The sequence below is a fragment of the Schistocerca americana genome, chromosome 1, assembly GCF_021461395.2.
Source record: "Schistocerca americana isolate TAMUIC-IGC-003095 chromosome 1, iqSchAmer2.1, whole genome shotgun sequence".
Lineage (NCBI taxonomy): Eukaryota > Metazoa > Arthropoda > Insecta > Orthoptera > Acrididae > Schistocerca > Schistocerca americana.
The window spans coordinates 106,414,906-106,438,256 of NC_060119.1; the positions used below are offsets into that span (position 1 = coordinate 106,414,906).

The 23,351-nt window shown below is 38.4% G+C and overlaps 1 protein-coding gene across 7 annotated transcripts in view; it reads left to right on the plus strand.

The window, feature by feature from the left end:
• LOC124549549 (arfGAP with SH3 domain, ANK repeat and PH domain-containing protein) overlaps positions 1-23,351 on the plus strand; it is a 318,055-nt gene that overhangs the window by 283,284 nt on the left and 11,420 nt on the right. For 4 of the 7 annotated variants that reach the window (XM_047125251.1, XM_047125256.1, XM_047125255.1 and 1 more), the window contains 2 exons: positions 7,003-7,247; positions 14,467-14,526. In XM_047125251.1, the coding sequence (XP_046981207.1) occupies positions 7,003-7,247; positions 14,467-14,526 (305 nt within the window). Of the gene's footprint in view, positions 1-7,002; positions 7,248-14,466; positions 14,527-14,821; positions 14,863-23,351 lie in introns of all 7 variants that reach the window. The other 3 variants (XM_047125253.1, XM_047125254.1, XM_047125252.1) reach the window with 3 other exon arrangements.

The following is a 23,351-nucleotide window of genomic DNA, read 5'->3' on the forward strand; positions in this document are numbered from 1 at the left end:
AATGCAATACAAATTTGAACTGTTATCTGTATAACCTTGATGATGGTGTATTTTCAAGTATTAATTTATTTTTAATGAATAACTGCACTGTTTATTTTATTCTGATTGTTGATCAGTTTCATCTTGCAATGTGAGATGAATTCTTTCATTTCCTCGTAATAAATCCAATCACTGTTTTGAATGTTAAAAATATACTAGCGTCTTTACAAAACTGTATTACATTTTATAGGCTAAACAAGTTTTAATAAATACATTAAATTCCACCATACCTGCTATAAAAGCACTTTCGTTCAGGCAAGTTAATGAACAACTTTCATTTTCAGTAATTCTGTGATGCTCTGAATATGAAATATAATTACTCAATCTTATAATCATCTAACCCTTCAAATATGAATTTATGTCACCTTCTGTGTTTTGGCACAACTTTTTTTAATAATTTGAACTCTTTCTACCTTAGTTGGATCTTCAATTTCCAGAAAGACAAAGTAAACATTACCATCAAGAACTTTCTTTCTCAGAAATGTCATTTCATAAGTGTCATTCAAGACATTATCAGTTTCACCAATAAAAAACCTGAATGATTTTTCCTTGGAAATTTCAGTGGGAAAATCTTTTTATTGAAGTCTTGGCCTTCCTTTATCCTTCTCCTTGTTCATTTCTTCATTTTCATTTGACTCGTGCTGGTCTACAACACTGTTAGATGTCCAGGAGTTATAATCTGAATCACAAGGAATGGTCTTCCTGCTTTCAGCACTCTCACTATTACTTTCATTGAAGTCCCTGACAGCAATATCACCTTCTGGGGTCAGCGATAAGCTTGCTTGACATATGTCTTCAAATAACATTGTAAATAAGATTCCAGTATCATGGCTTAAAACATTTATTGATTATTATGACAGCTGCTTTGGAAGATTCTTATTTTCAAGTACATCCACGTTGTCCTGGTGTATATATAACATGTGGTGTTATATTCCACATGAAACTCTAAAATATCGATTTCATGTTGATTTTTTGCTGTTTTATACAGTGTAGTATAATATTTTGATGTAATATTGTAGATATTTCCTGTAAATTTTTGAAAGTTTACACTACAGATGAACTGTTAAAAAAAAATTACAGGAAAATCTAAAATATTATATCAAAATATTACTCCGCACTGTATAAAATGGCACAAAATCGATGTGAAATCGATATTTTAGAATTTCACATGAAATATAACAAGAACATTCACTAGATACAGTCACACCAGATGTTATATATACTTCATTGTAGACATACTTGAAAATGGAAATCTTCTAAAATAGCTGTCATAATAATCAATAAATGTTTTAAGTAGTGTTACTGGAACCTTATTTACAATGTCAACGATAAACACTTTGCTTGGAATAGCATTCTTCCTGTTTCTTTAGAGTGAATCTGTTTCAATTGAATTTTTAAAGCTGCTGTCCAAGAAACTTCTGGTATGTCAGTGTCAAATATCTGTTTCTTCTGGAATTTGTGAAGTGTCTTTATCAAGGCAGAAAGGGAAAATTCCTGCTTTTTTAAAGCTAGATATAACATTAGATTTAGTAGTGGTAGTTATCTTTTTAAAGGCTCCTTTCAACAGTGTAGGAAATATAGATTTTGCTGAGACCGATGACCTCGCTGTTTGGTCTGTTCCCCCAAACAACCCAACCCAACAGATTTTGCTACCATCCCTCTATTTTTCCTTTTTTAGCCAGTTAACACATTTCTCCAGGCAAGTTTTAGAGGTCTTACATAAAGTAGCTGACATAAATTAGTGAAGTTAGGTGTAGAAGCACAAATTGAATGTCGTGTCCCTGGCACAGCTTAATCACATTCAGTGACAGATGACTGGAGAGACTGTCACCTATAATTAGTTTAAGTCCCTCTAAATGCTGGACAATATGAATAAACCATGATTCAAACCTTGTTAGGTCAAATCAACTCTTTGATTCATATTATAACCTGCACCAGTCAAGCCTCCTTCAGTCCAAGATTGAAGAGATGTTTTATATATATTAAAAAAAACAAAGATGATGTGACTTACCATACGAAAGCGCTGGCAGGTCGATAGAAAAACAAACAGACACATACATACACACAAAATTCAAGCTTTCGCAACAATCTGTTGCCTCATCAGGAAAGAGGGAAGGAGAGGGAAAGATGAAAGGAAGTGGGTTTTAAGGGAGAGGGTAAGGAGTCATTCCAATCCCGGGAGTGGAAAGACTTACCTTAGGGGGAAAAAAAAGGACGGGTATACACTCGCACGCTCACACACACATATCCATCCACACATATACAGACACAAGCAGACATATTTAAAGACCTGGTTTTAGAAATGGTTTAACAACTGAAAATGCTATATTCTCTTTTCTCTGTGAGGTTTTGGATGGATTAAATAAAAGGTTGCGAACGCTAGGTGTTTTATTTAATTTAACGAAGGCTTTTGACTGTGTTGACCACAAAATATTACTGCAGAAGTTGGACCATTATGGAGTAAGGGGAGTAGCTTACAATTGGTTCGCCTCTTACTTTAAGAACAGAAAGCAGAGGGTGATTCTCCACAATATTGAGAGTGGTAGTGATGTTCAGTCCCAATGGGGCACTGTTAAGTGGGGCGTTCCCCAAGGGTTGGTGCTGGGGCCACTGCTGTTTCTTATTTATATAAATGATATGCCTTCTAGTATTACAGGTGATTCAAAAATATTTCTGTTTGCTGATGACACCAGCTTGATAGTGAAGGATCTTGTGTGTAATATTGAAACAGTAACAAATAACATAGTTCATGAAATAAGTTCGTGGCTTGTGGAAAATAATTTGATGCTAAATCACAGTAAGACTCAGTTTTTACAGTTTCTAATTCACAATTCAACAAGAACCAATATTTTGATCAGACAGAATAGGCATATTATAAGCGAGACGGAACAGTTCAAGTTCCTAGGTGTTCGGATAGGTAGTAAGCTGTTGTGGAAAGCCCATGTCCAGGATCTTGTTCAGAAGCTAAATGCTGCTTTATTTACCATTAGAACAGTATCTGAAATAAGTGACACTTCAACACGAAAAGTAGTCTACTTCACATATTTTCATACGCTTATGTCATATGGTATTATTTTTTGGGGTAATTCTTCTGATTCAAAAAGGGTATTTTTGGCTCAAAAACGGGCTGTTCAAGCTATATGTGGTGTAAGTTCGAGAATGTCTTGTCGACCCCTATTCAAAAATCTGGGAATTCTGACATTGCCCTCACAGTATATATTTTCTTTAATGTTGTTTGTTGTTAGCAATATTAGCCTATTTCCAAGAGTTAGCAGCTTTCACTCAGTTAATACTAGGCAGAAATCAAATCTGCATGTAGAATGCACTTCCTTGACTCTTGTGCAGAAAGGAGTGCTGTATTCTGCTGCATCCATTTTCAATAAGCTACCACAAGAACTCAAAAATCTTAGAAGTAGCCCAGACTCTTTTAAGTCTAAACTGAAGAGTTTCCTCATGGCTCACTCCTTCTATTCTGTCGAGGAGCTCCTGGAAGAGCTAAAAAATTAAGCAAATTCCAGTGTTACATTGTTGATTTTCTTCATTTAAACTTACGACTTGTCATCTGAATATGTTTTTTTGTATTTCATTTTATCTGTTTCTAATATCATGTTATAATTTCATGTATTGACTCGTTCCATGACCATGGAGACTCCTCCTTAATTTGGTCCCATGGAACAATAAATAAATAAATAAAATAAATGCTGACTCCATAATGGTGTGGGCTACGTTTACATGGAATGGATTGGGTCTTGTTATGTTCAGCTACTTGAATGCCATTTGTAGTCATTCAAAGACTTCATGTTCCCAGACAGTGATGGAGTTTTATGGATAACAGTGTGCCCTGTTACAATTGTCCCTAGTTGGTTTGAAGAACATTCTGAACAGTTCTGGTGAATGATTTGGCCACCCACATCACCCAACATGAATCCCATCGACATTTATGGGGCATAATTGAGAGATCAGTTTGTGCACAAAATCCTGCACTGGCAACACTTTCACAATAATGAGTGGCTGTAGAAATAGCAAGCCTCAGTATTTGTGCAGAGGACTAACAACAACTTGTCGAGGTGCTACACTATACTGAGCAAAAGGAGGTCCAACACAATATTAGGAGATATTGCATCACTTTTGTCACTTCAGTGTATCTTCTTAAAAGAAAGATGGTGGCCCCTGAATTTAGTTTTATGAATTGAATTTGAGACAGACAGTCAGGCAGTGGTTTTAGATACCTGAAGAATGGTATATCAACCTGCCTGACAGCATGTCAGTTTGACCCCGGCACACACCATCGGTGAAAGCTACTCACTATCATGCTGGCTGAATGGTTGACGGAATGAGAGGACTCTGTTACCCTGATGATTCATGGATTTCACTGCACCCTGCTCGATGGGAGTATGTAAGCGCACACTCTGCCCAGTCTTGTCACACACCCTGTGTTGTTCTTCATGGTGTATGCATTCTCAACTTCCTCCACAATTAGGAGAAACTTTATCTCACAACAAGGGATTTGTCTTGGTGAAAGCACACAATATCTAATGCGTCTCAAGGCCTAATTAGTTTAGTGAAAAAAATGTCATAGTAATCGGTAGCTTTAAATGGGCCATATTAATGGGCCTCCACTGGCTGTCACCAGATTCAAAGAAGGGGGTCTCTACCTGGCGCAAGGAAGAGGATGGTGAAGATGTGTCCAGATGGCTTCTGATGACATAGCAACAGCATTTCTTGATCAACTGCAGTACATTTATTGTGGACCCTGTAGGCGAGATTTGCTTCTGCTCCTAATATTCTCAGCGGCAAATGAAGGTGGCTGGCGGATGCTCACGTGTGCACCCGCTGCAGTGACTGTAGCCATGCTGGTGGAACTTGCTGCCTTGCCGATGGCACTGAGGCCTTACTGGGTTTTACAGTGGTGGCTGGAACCACGCACTGTGGGCCTCTGTTGTGATTGTGGCTCAAGGGTGTGGTGGCAGCTGTGGGACAGGTCAGCACCCTGTCTCAGCGACCATCCCCAGCTGTGACTGCCTGGCATCGATGGGCCGAGGTCCCTAGCTCTGGCCCCAGTCATGGCATATGTGGGGGCAACACCCCGGGATAAGGGCGATAGTGCGTTATCTCATCACGTCCTAAGTTATGACTCCCATCACTGGCTGCTGTTGATGATGTCTAATAATAGTTACAAGGCAGCATCAGTCTGGTGCCTCCTAGGCAATGAACTACATTACAGTGGTGACTATTATGATGACTGTGATGACAGTGATGACCCTGAACTGTTTGTGGCACTAAATGGTACAGGCTCTGCATTACTCACACACCTCACGACGGACGACGATGATGATGAGTTGGCTGCCTGTCCTTAAATGTGGCTTTCTATCTCTGATGTCTACAGTACTTCTTCCCCTGTAGGTTAGTGGAACATTCTGGTGTTGCTCGGCTGGCATAACTGACCCGATTACCGCCCTCGATGTTGACATCTTGGCGAGTGGTGAGCTGCTTCTTGTCACATCCTCTGCTGGCCAGTGACACAGCATTCTCCTTTGTGTTGCTTAAGTAGGCACTCCACTGACCCACTTGCATCACAGTACCCTACCATTGAGCTGTGCAAAGGAATGTAACACATACACAACTTCTGGCTCCCAATATTCCTTCACATTGTAATTAACTTCATTACTGTAAAACCTCCATCTTTAACTAACTTAATTGCTCTAATCATTTGACTCTCTACACATGGTCAGGTATACCATACAAAAATGACATTTTGTAATTAGACATGCATCATGTCTAAGCAGTATTAACTATGAACACAAAAATGAAACAGTAGCACTAGAGATGTTGATATTCCAGTAGAAGCTTTTGCACTGATGTATTTACTTCAAGAGTGCAGCACATGAATTACACATCTACTAAAATATGCCATTTGTTGGTACCATGTGCTCCAGCAAGCCGCTCTCATAAAAAACTTGGTCAAGAATTCTGAACAATGGTCAGCTGTGGTTTTCTTGTTAAGATGCCACGCTCAGATACCCAAATGTTGAAAAATAGGTACATGATCGGATTCACCCCGCCTGGTTGGATTCACCTCATTTTATGGTACTTCAACAATCGAGACCTTAAGGCAAGTGTCACCAAATCTCAATTATGACAAATAAAACAGACAGTTCTCACCACACAAATGTAAATAATGTAAGTAACTCTTGACAATAGAAACTCGTAACTGTATTTACAATTATGGGTATTTATGTTGTTGAAAACATGTGGTAGATAAACTGCATTAATTTTTTATGTGGAAAAGGTAGTAGTGCCTTATATCTCCTCAGTAAGCTTGCAATGATAGTTCATAACCAAAATTAAAAATAGTATACTCAGCAACAACACACCTGTTGTTGTTGTGGGACTGAATGATAGGGCTGTACAGCTGATGTTCACTTAAAAAGGAGGGCCATAAGACGTATACACAGAATAGGCCATAGAGAAGCATGCTGTAAAATATTTGTGCAGCACAGGTGCTTAACAGTCCATTCTTTTTATATATTTCCAGTAATTAAATTTTTATTTGTCAACAAAGTAAAGTTATCAAATTCAGCACTGTACACAATCACATCACCAATACAAAATATAAGTACTTCTGGCAAAGAACAAAATGAAAAGTGGCAGATCAAAGCTAATAATTCAATTGTTTAATTTTGTTTAAGACACTGATTATCTTATGAACCATAGCATATCCCTGTATGAATGTATAAATTGGATGTAAGTTACAGCAACTGTTTTACGTCACATATTCTGTAAGTGTCGTTATTACAATACTGTTATTTTTTATGTTTACAAAAGCTGTCATTTTGATGGCTCCATTCCAAAGAAAATGTAATCCAAAAGACTTAATAACACTCATTTCTGTTCCAGCTACTATCATTCCAAAATAAAGTTTTTCATTTAGGATCAATTAATAAAAATCTTGGCCGTTCACAGCTGGTGCAAAGCAGGTTCTGCCACCTGGTGAGCCACCATCACTGAAGTCGCTTAATGCGGTGCTGGATAAAAGCGGTGGTGTGCAGCGACCACGGGGGCCTCCGCCACCAGCACCAAGCCCGGTTTCCAGTACCGGGAGGCTAGCCAATGGTCGGTCCACTGAGAGCATATCGTCCGTTGCATCAGATGTTGAGACTGCAAGCTCTGGAATTGGCCTGCACAATCCAATTCCTCCTCCTCGAAAGGTGAGTTTGTGCAAGTGCAGACAGTTCACTGCATTATATTCATATCTAGCTGTACACAATTCTTTCAAAAGTTTACTTGGATTCACCCTGTACCATTATTGTATGCTGCAATGTTGTGGTTTCTGATATGCTTGTGTACATTAAGATATTGGACACCCAACATTTTAACATTGCACTTGATAAAATAAAATATATCACATTTTAAGTACCAGTTCAGTAATTGGAGAATGTAGAAGGTAGTCAGGAAAATATAAAATAAGTAAGGACAGACCTACATGTGATGCATTCTAGCCTCCAAAATCTAAACCTACAGAGAAGACAAGAAGCCATGTCCAGATGCTTAATAATGAATTTTTAACAACTTGCAAGCATGAGACAGTGGCTACAGGTAGACGGAAACAGAGTGTGGAAGCAATGAAAAGTAAAGATACACAGAAATGCACAAAATGAATGAAAGAGATAGAGAGAGAGGGGGGGGGGGGGGGGGGGAGCAGGAGTGAGGGCTCTCAGCAGCAGTAGTAGATTGTTGATTAATACCGCCAACAGTCACCAAACTGATGGATGCAGTGATGAGATGAAACAGTATTAGAATGGAAAACAAACAAGGGAATAGAGTTTATCCAAGTAAGAGCAAGAGAGTTACTGGAATGGTAAGAGGGAAGTTGGAGATCGAGAACGGTGGAGATTTAGGCCAGGACTACTGCAGGAACAATGGATGTCCACAGAGAGTTTATTTTGGACGGAGGTACATGTGATGCAGTAATTTTAACACTAAAAGGCTGTTGTATTCAAACAAATGTCAAGTGTAATTACAAACTATGTAGGAAAGCTAATCAAATGGCAATAGAGAGTTTTTTTTAAACCTCATCAAATAACAAGAGTGGCAGGATGTTTATAGTGCCGATAACATAGCTGACAAATATAATGCTTTCCTTAACACATTGCTCATGCCCTTTGAGAGTTGCTTTCCATTAGAATGCTCTAAACGGGATACTAGCAGTAAAAGGCAGCCTGGATGGCTGACTAGTGGGATAAGGATATAATGTAGAACAAAGCAGGAATTATATCAAAATGTTAGAAGTAGTCACAATTGAGCTGCAGTAGCCTGTTGCAAACAGTATTGTAAGGTGTTTAAAAATGTTATTAGGAAGGCAAAGCGTATGTGGTATGCAAATAGAATAGCTAATTCACAGGATAAAATTAAAACCATATGGTCAGTTGTGAAGGAAGTGTCTGGTCAACAGCACAAGGTCGACGATATGAAGTCAAACTTCCCGGCAGATTAAAATTGTGTGCCAGACTGAGACTCAAACTCGAGAGTTCTAGTCTCAGTCCAGTATGCAGTTTTTAATCTGCCAGGAAGTTTCATATCAGTGCATACTCCACTGCAGAGTGAAAATCTCATTCCGGGTATAAAGTCAGTTCGTAGTAAAAATATTTCTGTTACAGGTAAATCAGATATATGTACAGTATTTAACTATCATTTTCTGAGCATTGCTGGTGAATTAAATACAAATTTAGTTTCTACAGAGAATCGTATAACTCTCTTGGCCAATGACTTTCAGAGATTGATGTCCGAAATACTCCTGTGTGATACAGACAAGGGGGAGACTGAGCAACACTTAAATCACTGAAGACTAGGGACTCTCATGGATATGATGGAGTGCCTAGCAGAATATTAAAGTACTGTACTGCACATGTTAGTCCTGTATTGAGCCATATTTGTAATTTTTCCTTTGGGAATGGTCAGTTTACTGAACAATTAAAGTACTCGGTAGTAAAGCCGCTTTATAAAAAGGGAGAAAGGGATAATTTAGACAATTTTAGACCTATTTCTATGCCACCAGTGTTTGCTAAAGTTATTGAAAAGGATGTGTATGTAAGGATAATTGATCATCTTATATTACATAATTTGCTATCAGATGTACAGTTCATCTATAAAAGTCATTTAACAACTGGAAATGCTACATTCTCTTTCCTCTGTGAGGTGCTGGATGGGTTAAACAAAAGGTTTAGAATGCTAGGCATATTTTTTTGATGTAACTAAGGCGTTTGATTGTGTTGATCACAAAATATTGCTTCAGAAGTTGGACCATTACGGAATATGGGAAGTAGCTCACAATTGGTTCACCTCTTACTTCACGGTTTTGATACTGACTGTGATGTGGTGTCTGAGTGGTGTACGGTCAAATGGGGGATGCCCCAGGGATCAGTGTTGGGGCCATTCCTGTTCCTTATTTATATAAATGATATGCCCTCTAGTAATAAGGGTAACTCTGAAATATTTCTGTTTGCTGATGACACTAGCTTGGTATAAAGGATATTGTGTGCAACATTGGCTTGGTTTCAAATACTGCAGTTCATGACATAAGTTCATGGCTTATATAAAATAAACTAACGCTAAATCACGTAAGACTCAGTTTTTACAGTTTCTAACATACGGTTCAACAAAACCCGAATGGGCATGTGTTTAGTGAAACTGAACAGTTCAAATTTCTAGGTGTTCAGATAGACAGTAAACTGCCATGGAAAATCCACGTCCAGTGCTTTTTCGAAGACTAAATGCTGCCATTTTTACTATTCGAATGGTATCTGATGTAGGTGATCGTTCGACACGAAATTAGTCTACTTTGCTTATTTTCATTGCTTATGTCGTATGGTAATATATATTGGGGTAACTCTTCCCATTCTAAAAGGACGATTTTGGCTCATAAACGGACAGTTTGGGCAATTAGTGGTGTAAGTTCGCAAACCTCTTGTCGACCCCTTTTCTCAAGTCTGGGTATTTTGACATTGGCCTCTCAGTATGCATATTCTTTACTGTTGTTTCTTGTTAAGAATATCAGCTTATTCCCAAGAATAAGCAGCTTTCACTCAGTTAATATTCGGCAGAAATTGGACTTCTGTAAGTCTTTTGCAGAAAGGTGTGGAGTATACTGCTGCATCCATTTTCAATAAGGTATCACAAGAATTCAAAAATCTTAGCAGTATTCCATGTGCTTTCAAACCAAAACTGAAGAGTTTCCTTATGGGTCACTCCTTCTATTCTGTTGAGGAGTTACTTGAAAAATTAAGCTGTTTCTTCTGTTATATTGTTGATTGCATTTACGTAAGCGTATGGCTTGACTTTTATGGGTTCAAAAAAATTGTGTTTTTATCTGTTATTTCTTTTATGATGTAATTTCATGTACTGACACGTTCCATGACCTTGGAGATTTGCCCCTCAATTTGGTCCTGTGGAACTTGGTATGTAAATAAATAAATAAATAAATGTGATGTGTCTATTGAAACAACTGTTGAAATCATCACTGATTTAGTGCACAACACATTCTACAACCAGAATACTAATTTGGTTGGTGAGAGCAGCAACTTGGATATCACTCATATCATAGCACAGTGATTAGATAACCCACTCATATTCAGGAGTAGCTGTGTTCAAACCACCATCCAGTTACACTGAATCAGATTTCCTGTGGTTTCCCTAAAGTACTTGACATTTTGGATCTCAGGCATGATCCCTGGAAACAGGCCACAGTGATGTTACTTTCCCATCCTCATCAAATCTGGCTAATGCTCACTTGTCAGTCTTTAAGGACTGCAAGATGAAAATGATGTTGGGAGGGAAGAATAGAGAGAAACCAATGGCAAGGTGAAGGTACAAAGTGAGCTTGGGCAGCACAAACAGAATGACTGGCTGATGTCAAAGTTCCACTGCTGGGCCAGACAGCTGCATTAAGCCGACACAGTATATTTGTTAGATAAGATGTCTTTATGATGTAAAATGATAATCAATAAGTGCTAGTAAAGTAAAACATCTTCCGATATAGATACATGTGGCAGATTACAAAAATGCTTAATGTTAAAAGAGGTCGGTATTAGGTCTTGGTAAGAGAGGCAGTGTAATATATGAGGTGCGATCAAAAAGAAATGGGAATTTTTTAATTTCACGGGCTTTATACATCCAATTTTCAAAACTTTTTTTTATGTTGTTGGTATGCCTGTTACTGATGCATATTTTCATTTTCAGCTGCTTTTAGTATTTAGTTTATTGTTGACAGTCGAAAAAGTTATACACATTTTCAAGTGCTCAGTGAATTTTGCTTTCAAAAAAGATGGAGCAATGAATTTTCAATAAATTTTGCTTGAAAAATTGAAAAAGTGCAGCACAACATTTGAATTGTTGACTGTGGCTTTTGATGAATCTGCTATGAGTAAGACAGGAGTTGATGAGTGGTATAAACATTTCAAAGAATGTTGAGAAGACATTGTAGATGATGACTGCCATTATGCTGTAGCACATTGGTTAGATACTGTAGAAAAAGTAAAGAAAATGGTTCTGGAAAATCACCAGATCACCATTATAGAGGTTGCTGATGATTTTGGCCAAGTAAGTTCTTCTAGTTTTTCTTATATTTAAAGCATGAGACATGTAGTGGCAAAGTTTGTTCCAACATTACTGAATTTTGATCAAAAATGACATCACATAGACATCACTCCAGAATTTATGAGTAAATTGATAATGATCCAGAACGTCTAAAGAAGGTTGTAGCAGGCCACGAAACATGGTTGTATGAGTATGACGTTGAAATGAATGCTCAGTTGTCTCAATGGATGGTGGTGGTGGTTTTTGGGGGAAGGAGACCAGACAGCGAGGTCATCGGTCTCATTGGATTAGGGAAGGACGGGGAAGGAAGTCGGCCGTGCCCTTTGAAAGGAACCATCCCAGCATTTGCCTGGAGCGATTTAGGGAAATCATGTCCTCCCGAATGCGAGTCCAGTGTCTAACCACTGCGCCACCTTGCTCGGTTGTCTCAATGGAAACTGCCTGAAGAGCCAAGACTGGAAAACATTTTATAAGTTGGATCACTGTTTTCCTCAATTACGTTGGGATAGTTCATTATGAATTTCTGCGTTATAGTTGTACAGTGAATAAGGAATACTACCTAGAAGTTATGTGCCATTTGCTTGAAGCAATCCAAAGAAAATGACCAGAATTGTGGCAAAACTCTCATGGAAATTCCACCACGATAATGCTCCTACTCGCATCTCACTGCTTATTTGTGATTTTTTGGCAAAAAACAGAACTGTTATGTTGACTCAGCCATCTTATTCACTGGACATGGTCCCCTACAATTTCTTTCTGTTCCTGAGGCTGAAGAGAATGATGAAATGACATTGTTTTGCTACCATTGATGAGAAAAAAAAAGCAGGATCACACCATAACAAAAAGTGAATTTTAGAAATGCTTCCAAAACTAAGAAAAGCACTGGCACAAGTGTGTGTTATCTGAAGGGCATTGCTTTGAAGGGGACAAAGTTGACAACATTGATGAATAAATAAAGATTCTTTAAGAAAAACAATAATTCCCATTACTTTTTGATCACACCTCATACAATTAAATGTATTAATAATATGTGAAGATACATATAGGATTTGGAAAACTAAATCATTATCAATTATTTCATCTAGTATAAACAAAATTATTAGACAGCTACAGTGTTTTAGAAATCGTATGTTAAAGCTCATAGTTAAAAACTGTCTTTATGTGGTGGTAGACTTCGGTTTATTGGTAGAATACTGGAGGAGTGCAATCAATCTACAAAGGAGATTGCTTAGATTGCTTACAAATCACTCGCGCGACAGATTGTAGAATATTGCTCAAGTGTGTGGGACCCATACCAAATAGGATTAAGAGGGAAAACTGAACGTAAACAGAGAGGGGCAGCACAAATGGTCACAGGTTTGTTTGATCCATGGGAAACTGCCTCAGAGATACTGAAGAAACTGAACTGGCAGACTCTTGAACATAGATGTGAAGTATCCCGAGAACATCTAATAACAAAGTTTCAAGAACTGGCATTAAATTATGACTCTAAGAATATACAACACTCTAAATATCACTCGCATAGGGACTGCACTTCATATTTGAATGGAGTGGGAAGAAGCCCTGATAACTTGTACAATGAGGTGCACCCTGTGGCATGCACTTCACGATGATTTGCAGAGTATAGATGTAGATGTTCAAATGGTTCAGATGGCTCCGAGCACTATGGGACTTAACATCTGAGGTCATCAGTCCCCCAGAACTTAGAATTACTTAAACCTTACTAACCTAAGGACATCACACACATCATTGCCCCAGGCAGGATTCAAACCAGCGACCGTAGCGGTCGCATGGTTCCAGACGGAAGCACCTAGAACAGCTTGGCCACACCAGCCAGCTGATGTAGATGTAGATGTAGATAGTGCCAAAAGTACAAGTAAGGTAGTCACCAAGATGGACTTACAGTGCTTTCGAATGGAAAGATTTTCTGGGATTCACAGTGCTTTTGAGTGGAAAGATTTTCTGGGATTCACTAAAATAATGTAAAATGAGAGAGTAACAAGATGATGAGGAGATGTGGACATTTCAGAAAGGAAAAGTGATTGTGGAATTCCCTTATATGGTCTAATTAAGTGAACTCCATTGGCTTATACAAACCATATGATCTAGCAGTATTGAGTTTTATTTAGTTGCTGCTGATGTATTTGCTCTGCTTTAAACATACCCTTGCTCAAAACCATTGTTTTAGTTTTATGCTATATAAAGACTTGTAGCCCAGTATAGATTTTTTGCCAGCCACAAAGAATTTATTTTAGTACTTGGGTGTATAAATATGAAATACTTATGGACTGTATATTTGGCATTATGCATTGTTGTTCCCATTGTACTTGGTAATGATATATACATATTCTGCAGTATTTTGTGCACTGGTTCAATGTTATTTAATTGTGCTTTTCTTGTCAGACCTATTTATTGAGTTCTGCAGGCTTAATATGTACTTTGTGGCAACAAAGTTAATTTTGGCAGCGGAAGAGAAAGAACTTCTCTGCTATGATTGAATAAAAAAGTTAAATGATTATGTAACTTAATGGAAACAATCTGCTTATTTGTTGATACTTGTTGGTGCTTTGGATAAATTCCTTTGTTGTAACCTTTCCTCTAAAAGTTTCTTAAACTTTCTAGTGCTATAGAGGCATGACTAAGCCAGCTACATACATGCAGTTATATTGTTATTGAGCTTCACTTAACTATAAACAGAAACTTAAAGCATAAAATGTAGATTAGGAAATAAATTTCTGATAAAGTGCTTAAGAGTGACAACTTTTAGTTTTTCAGATTTCTCTCTTGCTTCTTCACTGTCAGTTAAAATACTAACACACTTGCTCGTATTTGCAGAAAAAAGAAAGGTCAAGGCTAGAAAGCTATGCCGAAGAAAGTGATCTCCACATTAATTTGGTAAACAGAGCTGCTTCTTTGTCATTTGCTTGCTTTTGATGTTAAAAGAATGATCTGAAATGCTTTGTATTTCTTTGAAATGTGATCCTAAAGCTACCATAAAAACTATATCCTATTTATCATTAGTGAAGACAACTGCTTTCTAATATGCATGGCATGCTATTGCATGTAATCTTGATCATTATGAGTAATACATTACTTTGAAAACACTCCTCCTTTTACATACCTACATGCTTTTATGTCTGTTAAAACACACTAGTTTGCATTAATTATATATTAATTTTTATTTGAATAGATTTACCCACACACTGATGCGCTGAGGGAAAGAAATTTAAGGTAACAGATTGTTTGTTTTTTTCCATGTGTGTGTCTAGAACAGTGTGTGGAGGTTATAGTGGGTTGTGTCTATAACAGTGTGTGTCAGTTTGTGGTATCATATTGATTTTGTTGTGTGGTGTTTAAGTATTGAGCTGTAAAAGAATCTATGGAAATGAGTAACTCATTTGATGCTTTTTTCCTGTGTTACTGTGTACTTTATCAAGTCAATAATCACTTATTATTGAAATCTAAGTATGGAAATGGAAAGTCCATGGTGGAATATAAATAATTGGAGGTGTACAGGCAACAGAACACCCATATAGAATATTCTTTACACACACACACACACACACACACACACACACACACACACACACACACTATATTGTCTCATTTGAATGAACTGCTTAGTTGCACAGGTGATGTGTGTGTACATGATTGTGTAGTAATTAGCTCTGGAGAAAAATATCAACTGAGAAATTAACATAATCTTAAATCTTGTTATATTTACTTCTTACAACTTTATTATTGGAATCTATTTTGTTCAAACTGAAGAAAATAACATATCCGCTTGTTATATCATCCCATACTGCTATTTAATTTTCAGCAAAAAATAGGGAACTTGTTGCTTGTTATGAGTGAGGAGCAACCATTCCTGGTGTCCTTAAAAGTAACTCTTGTTACATAGTGTAAATTGATAACAGTAAGTTGTACATTGTCTTCAGTTTTATTTGTTTCATCACAGCATAAATGCCATTACCTGTTCTCATCTTTCTCCCCTGATATAAAACTCCAAGCTCCCAGTACATATTGTTAGGAAGTTGTATTCTACAAGTTTTTTTTCTGCCACATACCATAAAGAAAGTTGATGATGATACCAATTAACTTTCTTCTGCACTTAGTCAGAGAGACATACACATACATAAACATTTTAATCTGTATTTTAAATACTATACGGTTCCAAGGACAAAGAAATAGATAGGCAGTGCACAAGGATCAGACAGCGAATTTGAGAGAAAAAGCTGACAGGAATTTGGCAAAGAGACTTAGATTTACTGACGAAACGGGTCTATATTGAGTAAGGTTTCTTGAGCCAGAATAAAGGGGCTGAAATGGCAGCTAGGCTCACAAAATGAAGAGCTGATAAAAGTTATCTGGAGAACAGTAAGTAGCTTCAGGCATGGCACTGGAGATTTAGCAAAGTTTGTGGTGCATCATAGGTGTCTGGAAGGCAAAGACCATCACCATAGTGTGGGGATTGAGCAAATGCTCACAGGAAGAAACCATTCTGGTCAATATCAGGAAATGGAGAGAGAACTGTTGGCTCAACTGGCTTCACAGTAGAGCATGGAGGAGCCTTGTCTCAATAAAACAAGTTGTTACACCCTCCTCACCAATAGTTCAGAAAAGCTGCAAATTCAGTGCTGGGTGCAACCAAAGTAGCCTCAGCCACTAGCTACACATGTCATGCTGAAACTGCACTGTGGCATCTTCCTTTCAAAAAAGAGAAAGTCCCTCTTGTTTCCAGACACAGTATTGCAGAAACAGAAAATGAAATTTAAAAAAAAAAAAAATCTCAGGAGACTGGTAACAGGTCTGTACTATTCACATCCTCATTTGGAAGGCTTTTAATATGTTAGCCATGTATTCCTGTAGTGAAAACCTGAATGTTGGCAATCAGTATTACAGTATTATTGTTGTACTCATTATATCCAAGTTTGACAGGTTTCCCTTGCCAATTTGAAATGTGCAATCAGTTCTTTACCTAATTAATGTGACAACCAGTATTACAGTATTATTGTTGTACTCACTGTATTCAGGTTTGACAGGTTTTCCATGCTAATTTGAAATGTGCAATCAGCTCTTTTCCTAATTAATATGAAAATTCTGTAGCTCAGCTGAACCTTCTCAAGACCACAGGCATTGATAATAGCAATAAATTAATGTAGTGGAACATTCATCAGACATTCAACTGGTTATTTCTTTTTAATTACCTGCAAGGTATCCAAAGTTAGGCTTTACGTAACCACCCACCATATGGTTTGAGGCATCTAAAAATTGACGTGTTTGCCAAGTTCCCAGAGACTGTCCATCTTCAGGCCTAAGAAAGCATGTGCACGCACGATCGCGCTCACACACACACACACACACACACACACACACACACACACACAAAAGATTTCTTACCGTGGAATAGGTGGGATGAACAACATTGAGTAGTTGGATGGAAGGATGGATGACTCAATGGCACTTCTGGGGCAAGTAGTGGAAGTTTTGTGTGGCACAAAATTGAGGGAGGAGAGAGAACAGTGTGGTTGAAACAAATTGAGTGAAATGGGAGGGATGGGGTGGAGTTGGGTGTAGCATAGGGACTAACAGGCCCAGATGATTGTGGGATCGATCACTGTCTTGTGAGGACTATTTCCATCTAAGAATTTAAGAGAAGCTGGTTGTTGGGGAGAGACAGGAAAGTGAAACAGACATTAAAGTCTAGCATGTTGTGCTCAGTGACATCTGATACTGGGTTGTATCTTTGTTCTTGGCCATAGTTTCACAGTTTTTTGGTTGCTGTTACTCCAGTTGGATATTGGTTGTACCTAAATGAAAGACTGTACAGAAGTTACAATGGAGTTGGTATATGACATGACTGGCCTCACATGCGGCCCTGCCTGTAATAGGGTAGGGACAAGAAAAACAGATCTAACTAGCTTGGATAAATATTCTTGAGTTTTGCAGCAACAGTTCCTATGAGTTTGGTCTGTATGTTCAGCACTCTCAACATTCTTCACTAAAGCAAAGTTAACATATTATGTTATTCATGGAAATCTGTTGGATCTTTGTTGGACATTAGGGTACTGTTAACTTTTCAGTCATCATCATCATCAACAACAACAGCATTATACTAAAAATCATAAAAGCAAATATTCTCTACTGAGTCGGTCTTCAAGGTTGCCTCTAAACTAAATACTGTATTTAAAATATCTTTTATGTCTTTGATTAATATACATTCTGTTCTTTAATTAGATATTATGTGAGCTGTTATATGAGACAAGACAATTCCTTTCTGCCACTGCCACTTGCTACTTCTGTTATCTTTGTGACAGTGGTGGTTGCTGCGTAAATGGTCACAGTCAGCAGCCATAACTTAGCAGCCTTACTGACGTGCTCCCTTACACCAAATAAATGAGATAAAATATCTCTGATGGCAGAAAATAATGCCTCATGTTGTTGATGCTGATTTCCTACATCATTAGCTAGTATGTATGCAGCTGTTATTCATTGTAGGTTAAAACAGGCTTGTTTGAACCCTTCCACTACTGCCATTTCATTCACAGTGTCTGTTGTCATGCAATAACAGTAGGAAAAGGCTCTTGCAGAACCAACATAGACCAGTAGGAGAAATTGATGTCATTGTTAGGTGTAATGTAGTTTTATACACTAAAAAGTCAAATAAACAAAACTGTAAAGTCTGTGTTTGGATTCTTCCCTCCTCCCCTCCCCTCCCCTTGTGTGTGTGTGTGTGTGTGTGTGTGTGTGTGTGTGTGTGTGTGTGTGTGTGTGTGTGGTGGGGGAGGGAGGTTGGCGGGGGGGGGGGGGGGGGGGGGCACAAGAATGCTCGTATTTACCTTTCCTACATCCTGTTCCGTGTATAGAGCGACCATTTTTTTAAAAATCTGTGGTTGATGTTCAGAGTCTACAAATTTATTTATCCCCCCCCCCCTCCCCCTCCCACCTCCAGCTAGCTTTCGAATTTAGTGAAACACAGGGCATTGGTTTTCTGACTGTGTCTGTGTCATCTACGGGTACTCAAGTTTTTCCAGGAATACTATTATGAGTGTGATTTAATTACAATTTTTAATGGCCAATTATTTTGATTGTTATCATATATTTACCTCTTGCAATATGATATTCAACTTTCAAAATGTTTTGGCAACTGTAGTAACATTGGTATTATGATAAGTGTAGAACAAAAAGTTCTCAGTGAAATGCCAAACACAGAAGCAGCTCACTGATGGAGAGTTACAACAGAACAAGAGTTAGGTGTGGTAGGTGTTGGTTGGTTGGTTGTTTTGGGGAAGGAGACCAGACAGCGAGGTCATCGGTCTCATCGGATTAGAGAAGGACGGGGAAGGAAGTCGGCCGTGCCCTTTGAAAGGAACCATCCCGGCATTTGCCTAGAGCGATTTAGGGAAATCACGGAAAACCTAAATCAGGATGGCCGGACGCGGGATTGAACCGTCGTCCTCCCGAATGCGAGTCCAGTGTCTAACCACTGCGCCACCTCGCTCGGTGTGGTAGGTGTTAAACTGAACTGGAATGAAGTGATAACCAAGACAGATATGAAGACTGAGATGCAAATGGATTATATATTTCAAATAGGGATGGAGCACATGTTTGATACAAGTAGCTATTTGTGGAAAGAAATTGGTATGAGACATGTCCAGAAATTAAGAGTTGTTTAAAAATCGAAAAGACAATAAACTGAATGGTTATAATTAAAATGCAGCTACTTGTGGAAGTCCAGTGTGGGCTGTAATTATCATGTGGCAGCAAAACTTGTAGATATTCTAATGTGTTTTGCTCTGAAGAAAAGTTAGTTCCAAATTTGGCCACCAGGTACAAATCTGGAACTGTGACAGCAACAAAAAAGTATATAAAGGTTTCCATATGTAATAGTTTAGAATAGGATGTAGGCAGAAGATGTCAGATGAGTGAGGAAGACATAATGTTGATTTTATTATTACCCACCACTCATATAGTGTTTAAAATGAGCATTGGAGATGTCAATGAGATGCTGGATCTGTAAAATGATGTGATCATCAATTGCAGCAGTTCTGGTGGTATCTGAGCAATTTTATCCTGTATAGTGGCCTTCAGATCAGGTAGAGACCAAATGAGTCCCTGGTAAATGTATTCCTTTAGATATCCCCAGAGCCAAAAGTCACATTGATTCAGATCAGGTAATCTTGTAACCCATGCACCTGAAAAACCTCTGAGATAACACATTTGTGAAAGGTTCCTTGAAGCAGACATTTCATGGGGCGAGTAACATGAGATATTGCCCCATCTTGTGTGAAAACAGTGGTTTCCACACAGTTGTGCTCTTCCAAAGTGGGAATCATATGCTGTACAGGGAGGTCTCGATAATATGCAGGCATCAAGGTACACCTGAGAGGCCCTCTTGATGTATTCTCTTCAAAAATGAATAGACCAAAGATAAAGGTGCTTGAGAATCCACACCACACAGTCACATACTGTGAATGCAATGGCTCTTCATGCATGACACACAGTACAACAGTATCCCAAATCCAGCAATTCTGTGTATTCACTGCACCCTGTAGCATAAAATGTGCCTTGTCATTCCAACGGAGATTGCCTGGCCACATGTCATCAACTTTGATCTGTGCCAGAAACCCAAGGCCAAATTCAGAGTGTTGCTGCACAGATCCTGAGGTTCCAGCTGCTGCACCATCTGGATCTTGTATGGATACCAGTGTAAAGTAGACTGCAAAACTTTCTGTGCTGTTGCGATGGGATGGAAAATGCTCATGTCACTGCTCGAGCACTAGCACCACATGCTGCATGTTCAGTTACAGCAACAGCAACCTCATCAATAACTTCCTCTGGGGTAGGACACCTTCCTCTTCCAGGCACCACACCAAGCTCACCTGCGTTTTCAAATTTCATTATTATCTTTTTTAAACTATTTAATGATGTCAAGCCTCTCCTCAGACTTTTCAGTCAATGGTATTCTTCAGTGCAGCACAGCAGTTGCTGCCATTCTCATAAAACAGTTTCAATAACAGCGCAAGGTCTCTCTTCTTGATCGCCATTCTGTTCACTCACGTTATGGCTTGTCAAGTGACAGTGTGCATGTCATACTGTCTTCCAAGCAGTGTACAGCACCAGATTTGCACTTGGTGTACACAATTGGAACTAATTTGTTTTCTATCTTAAATTTTTTTCTCATTAATGCATAAGGAGATTTACCAAGTTTTGCTGCCAGACAATAATTACAGCCCACAGTGGACCTGTGTGAGTATCTGCACTGTAATTATAACCACTTGGTAGTTATGAAAAGTTTACAAATTCATAGCTGTACATCAAACATATTTTTTAATGTAATCATCGTCATTCTCAATGCCCTTTGTGAACCATGGAATGAGCTTTCTGGTACCTTTCTCAAACAAGTCTCCTGTGCCACTTTGATCTATTATCAGACTGCACTGTCGACCTCATTGTCAGTCATCATCATCATCATCATCAGTTATCTGCTATATTAACAGGTCCTTTGCCTCTCCATTTTCTGCGATCCATTGCTTCCTTCTTAAATCTGCTGTATGTTGTACCGTCCATCATGTCATCCAGTATCTGGAATCTCTTCCTTCATCGCTTCCTTTTCTCTTCTACATAACCTTCTAAAACTGTTTTGATCAGTCCGTCATTCATTCTTAATATATGCCCAATCCAATTTCTTTTTCTTCTCTTTATTACATCTAGTAACTGCCTTTTCTCTCCCACTCTTCTCAATACCTCTTCATTTTTTACTCTGTCCATCCAACTTATTCTTTCCATCCGCCGCCACGTCCATATCTCAAAAGCCTCCAGCCTTTCTCTGTCTTTCTTTCTCATAGTCCATGTTTCAGCATCATATAGAAGAACGCTCCACACAAGACATTTTATGAGTCTCTTCCTGAGTTCTCTGTCCAGACCGCTGCAGAAAATTCTCCTTTTCTTATAAAACGCTTGTTTTGCCATTGCTATCCTTGTTTTAATTTCTGTCAATAGAAAACCTTTTCCCACAAACAGGAAAATTCAGAGAGATGAAAATCTGAAGGTGCCAGATCAGGGCTGTGATTGTCCCAGTGGAATGAATCCAAGAGTTGCTCTGTAGCACTGGTTATGTACAGATGTGCATTGTCATGCAACCATCACACTTTGTTTATTAGCACTACTAGTCTTTTGTCCTTTATTGCCCACTGTAGCTGTTTTAGGGTTTCAAAATAGTGCACAGCATTGATTGCTTCAGTGAGGAGAATCCTGTTTGGTTCCAAAACACACATGTCATGATTTTTCAGGCCAAAACAACAGTTTTGATTTTTTTTGCTAATATTGAGAAGGTCACCAATGCAGTGACTGTATTTTTATCAAAGAGCTGTAGTGGGACATCCACACTTTGCTATCAGCCACAACAGAGTCAAGTCACATCCCAGTTCAAACTACATGGAAAATTCTCATGAAGATGCAATGCTGTTGACTTTGTGCAAATCTGTGAACTGTTTTGGTGCCCACCTTACACACAATTTTTGAAATCTAAGTCTTACAGTAATGACTGTATGCAGAAGAGATCTGGAGGTATCCAGAAACATTGTGTTCATCTCATCCAAAGTCAGTCAGTGGTCACCATAAATCATTTCTCAAATCTTGCTCAACGTCACATCAGTCATGATTGAGGATGGGCACTCTTTTGCTCATTATATCATTCTGCCAGCTGTACATTCATGACACCAGTCATACATATTAGCACGATTCATCACACCATCCCCATAAACAGTTTTGATTCTATAAAAATCTGGAGCAGCACTTTCTTTCTCCCTCCTCCACACACCCACCCCTACCCCTGAGGGAAACCATCTTACACTCCTCATCACACAGCTAGCAGGATTTAGAATACACACACTCATTTCAACTCTGCATTAGAAAAAGAGTTTCCAGCCAACTGAGCCAATGAACACACATTATACTTTAAACACCTTTTGCTTGAATTTTGTGCCCTGCCAACTTCATGAGAAGGAAAAAAAATTGTAGAGCAGGGGCTCTGTACTCTTGTTTTCTGGACATGCCACTTATTATTGACATATCACAAGGATATAGATCAGGTTTTATTTATAGGTGGTCTGGGCAGTAAACATTTTTTACATTAAACAAATTTTATTCAGTAAATTACATTAAGAATGCCGTCTCCTTTCTGAATACGCCAGGCTTTACTAACTTTTAAAATAGTTACTATCCAATCACAAGCTGCTTGTATTAGAGCTATCATTTCAAACTATGTGAAGAAAGGATGCTATGTTCAGTCCTCAGACAGTTCATTTCCCACAGTGTATAATATAGTTTTTCAGATCTGCATCACAGTGTTGAAATGAAACATGCAAACTGCACAGAACAATCACGATGTTGTCTCAGAAATAGCTGCAGCATTATATGCATGGACAAGAGAATCACACTTTACCAAAGCTTCTCTGCCACAGTTTCATGCACCAAACTCTATGAAATTTGGGGAAAATGTTGTGAAAGTTCCGTAATCAATAAACGATGATTTTCAAGAATTTTATCATTGATTTTCATCACCAGTTCATCAGTCACAAGGCTAGGCCTGCCACTGTGGTCTTCATCATAAACATTGGTATGGCCTTGTTTGAAAAACAGGCACCATGCATCACTTGTCTTTCATTCATCATTCTTTTTTCCTATGCATCACAGAGGTCACAATAAATTTCAGTTGT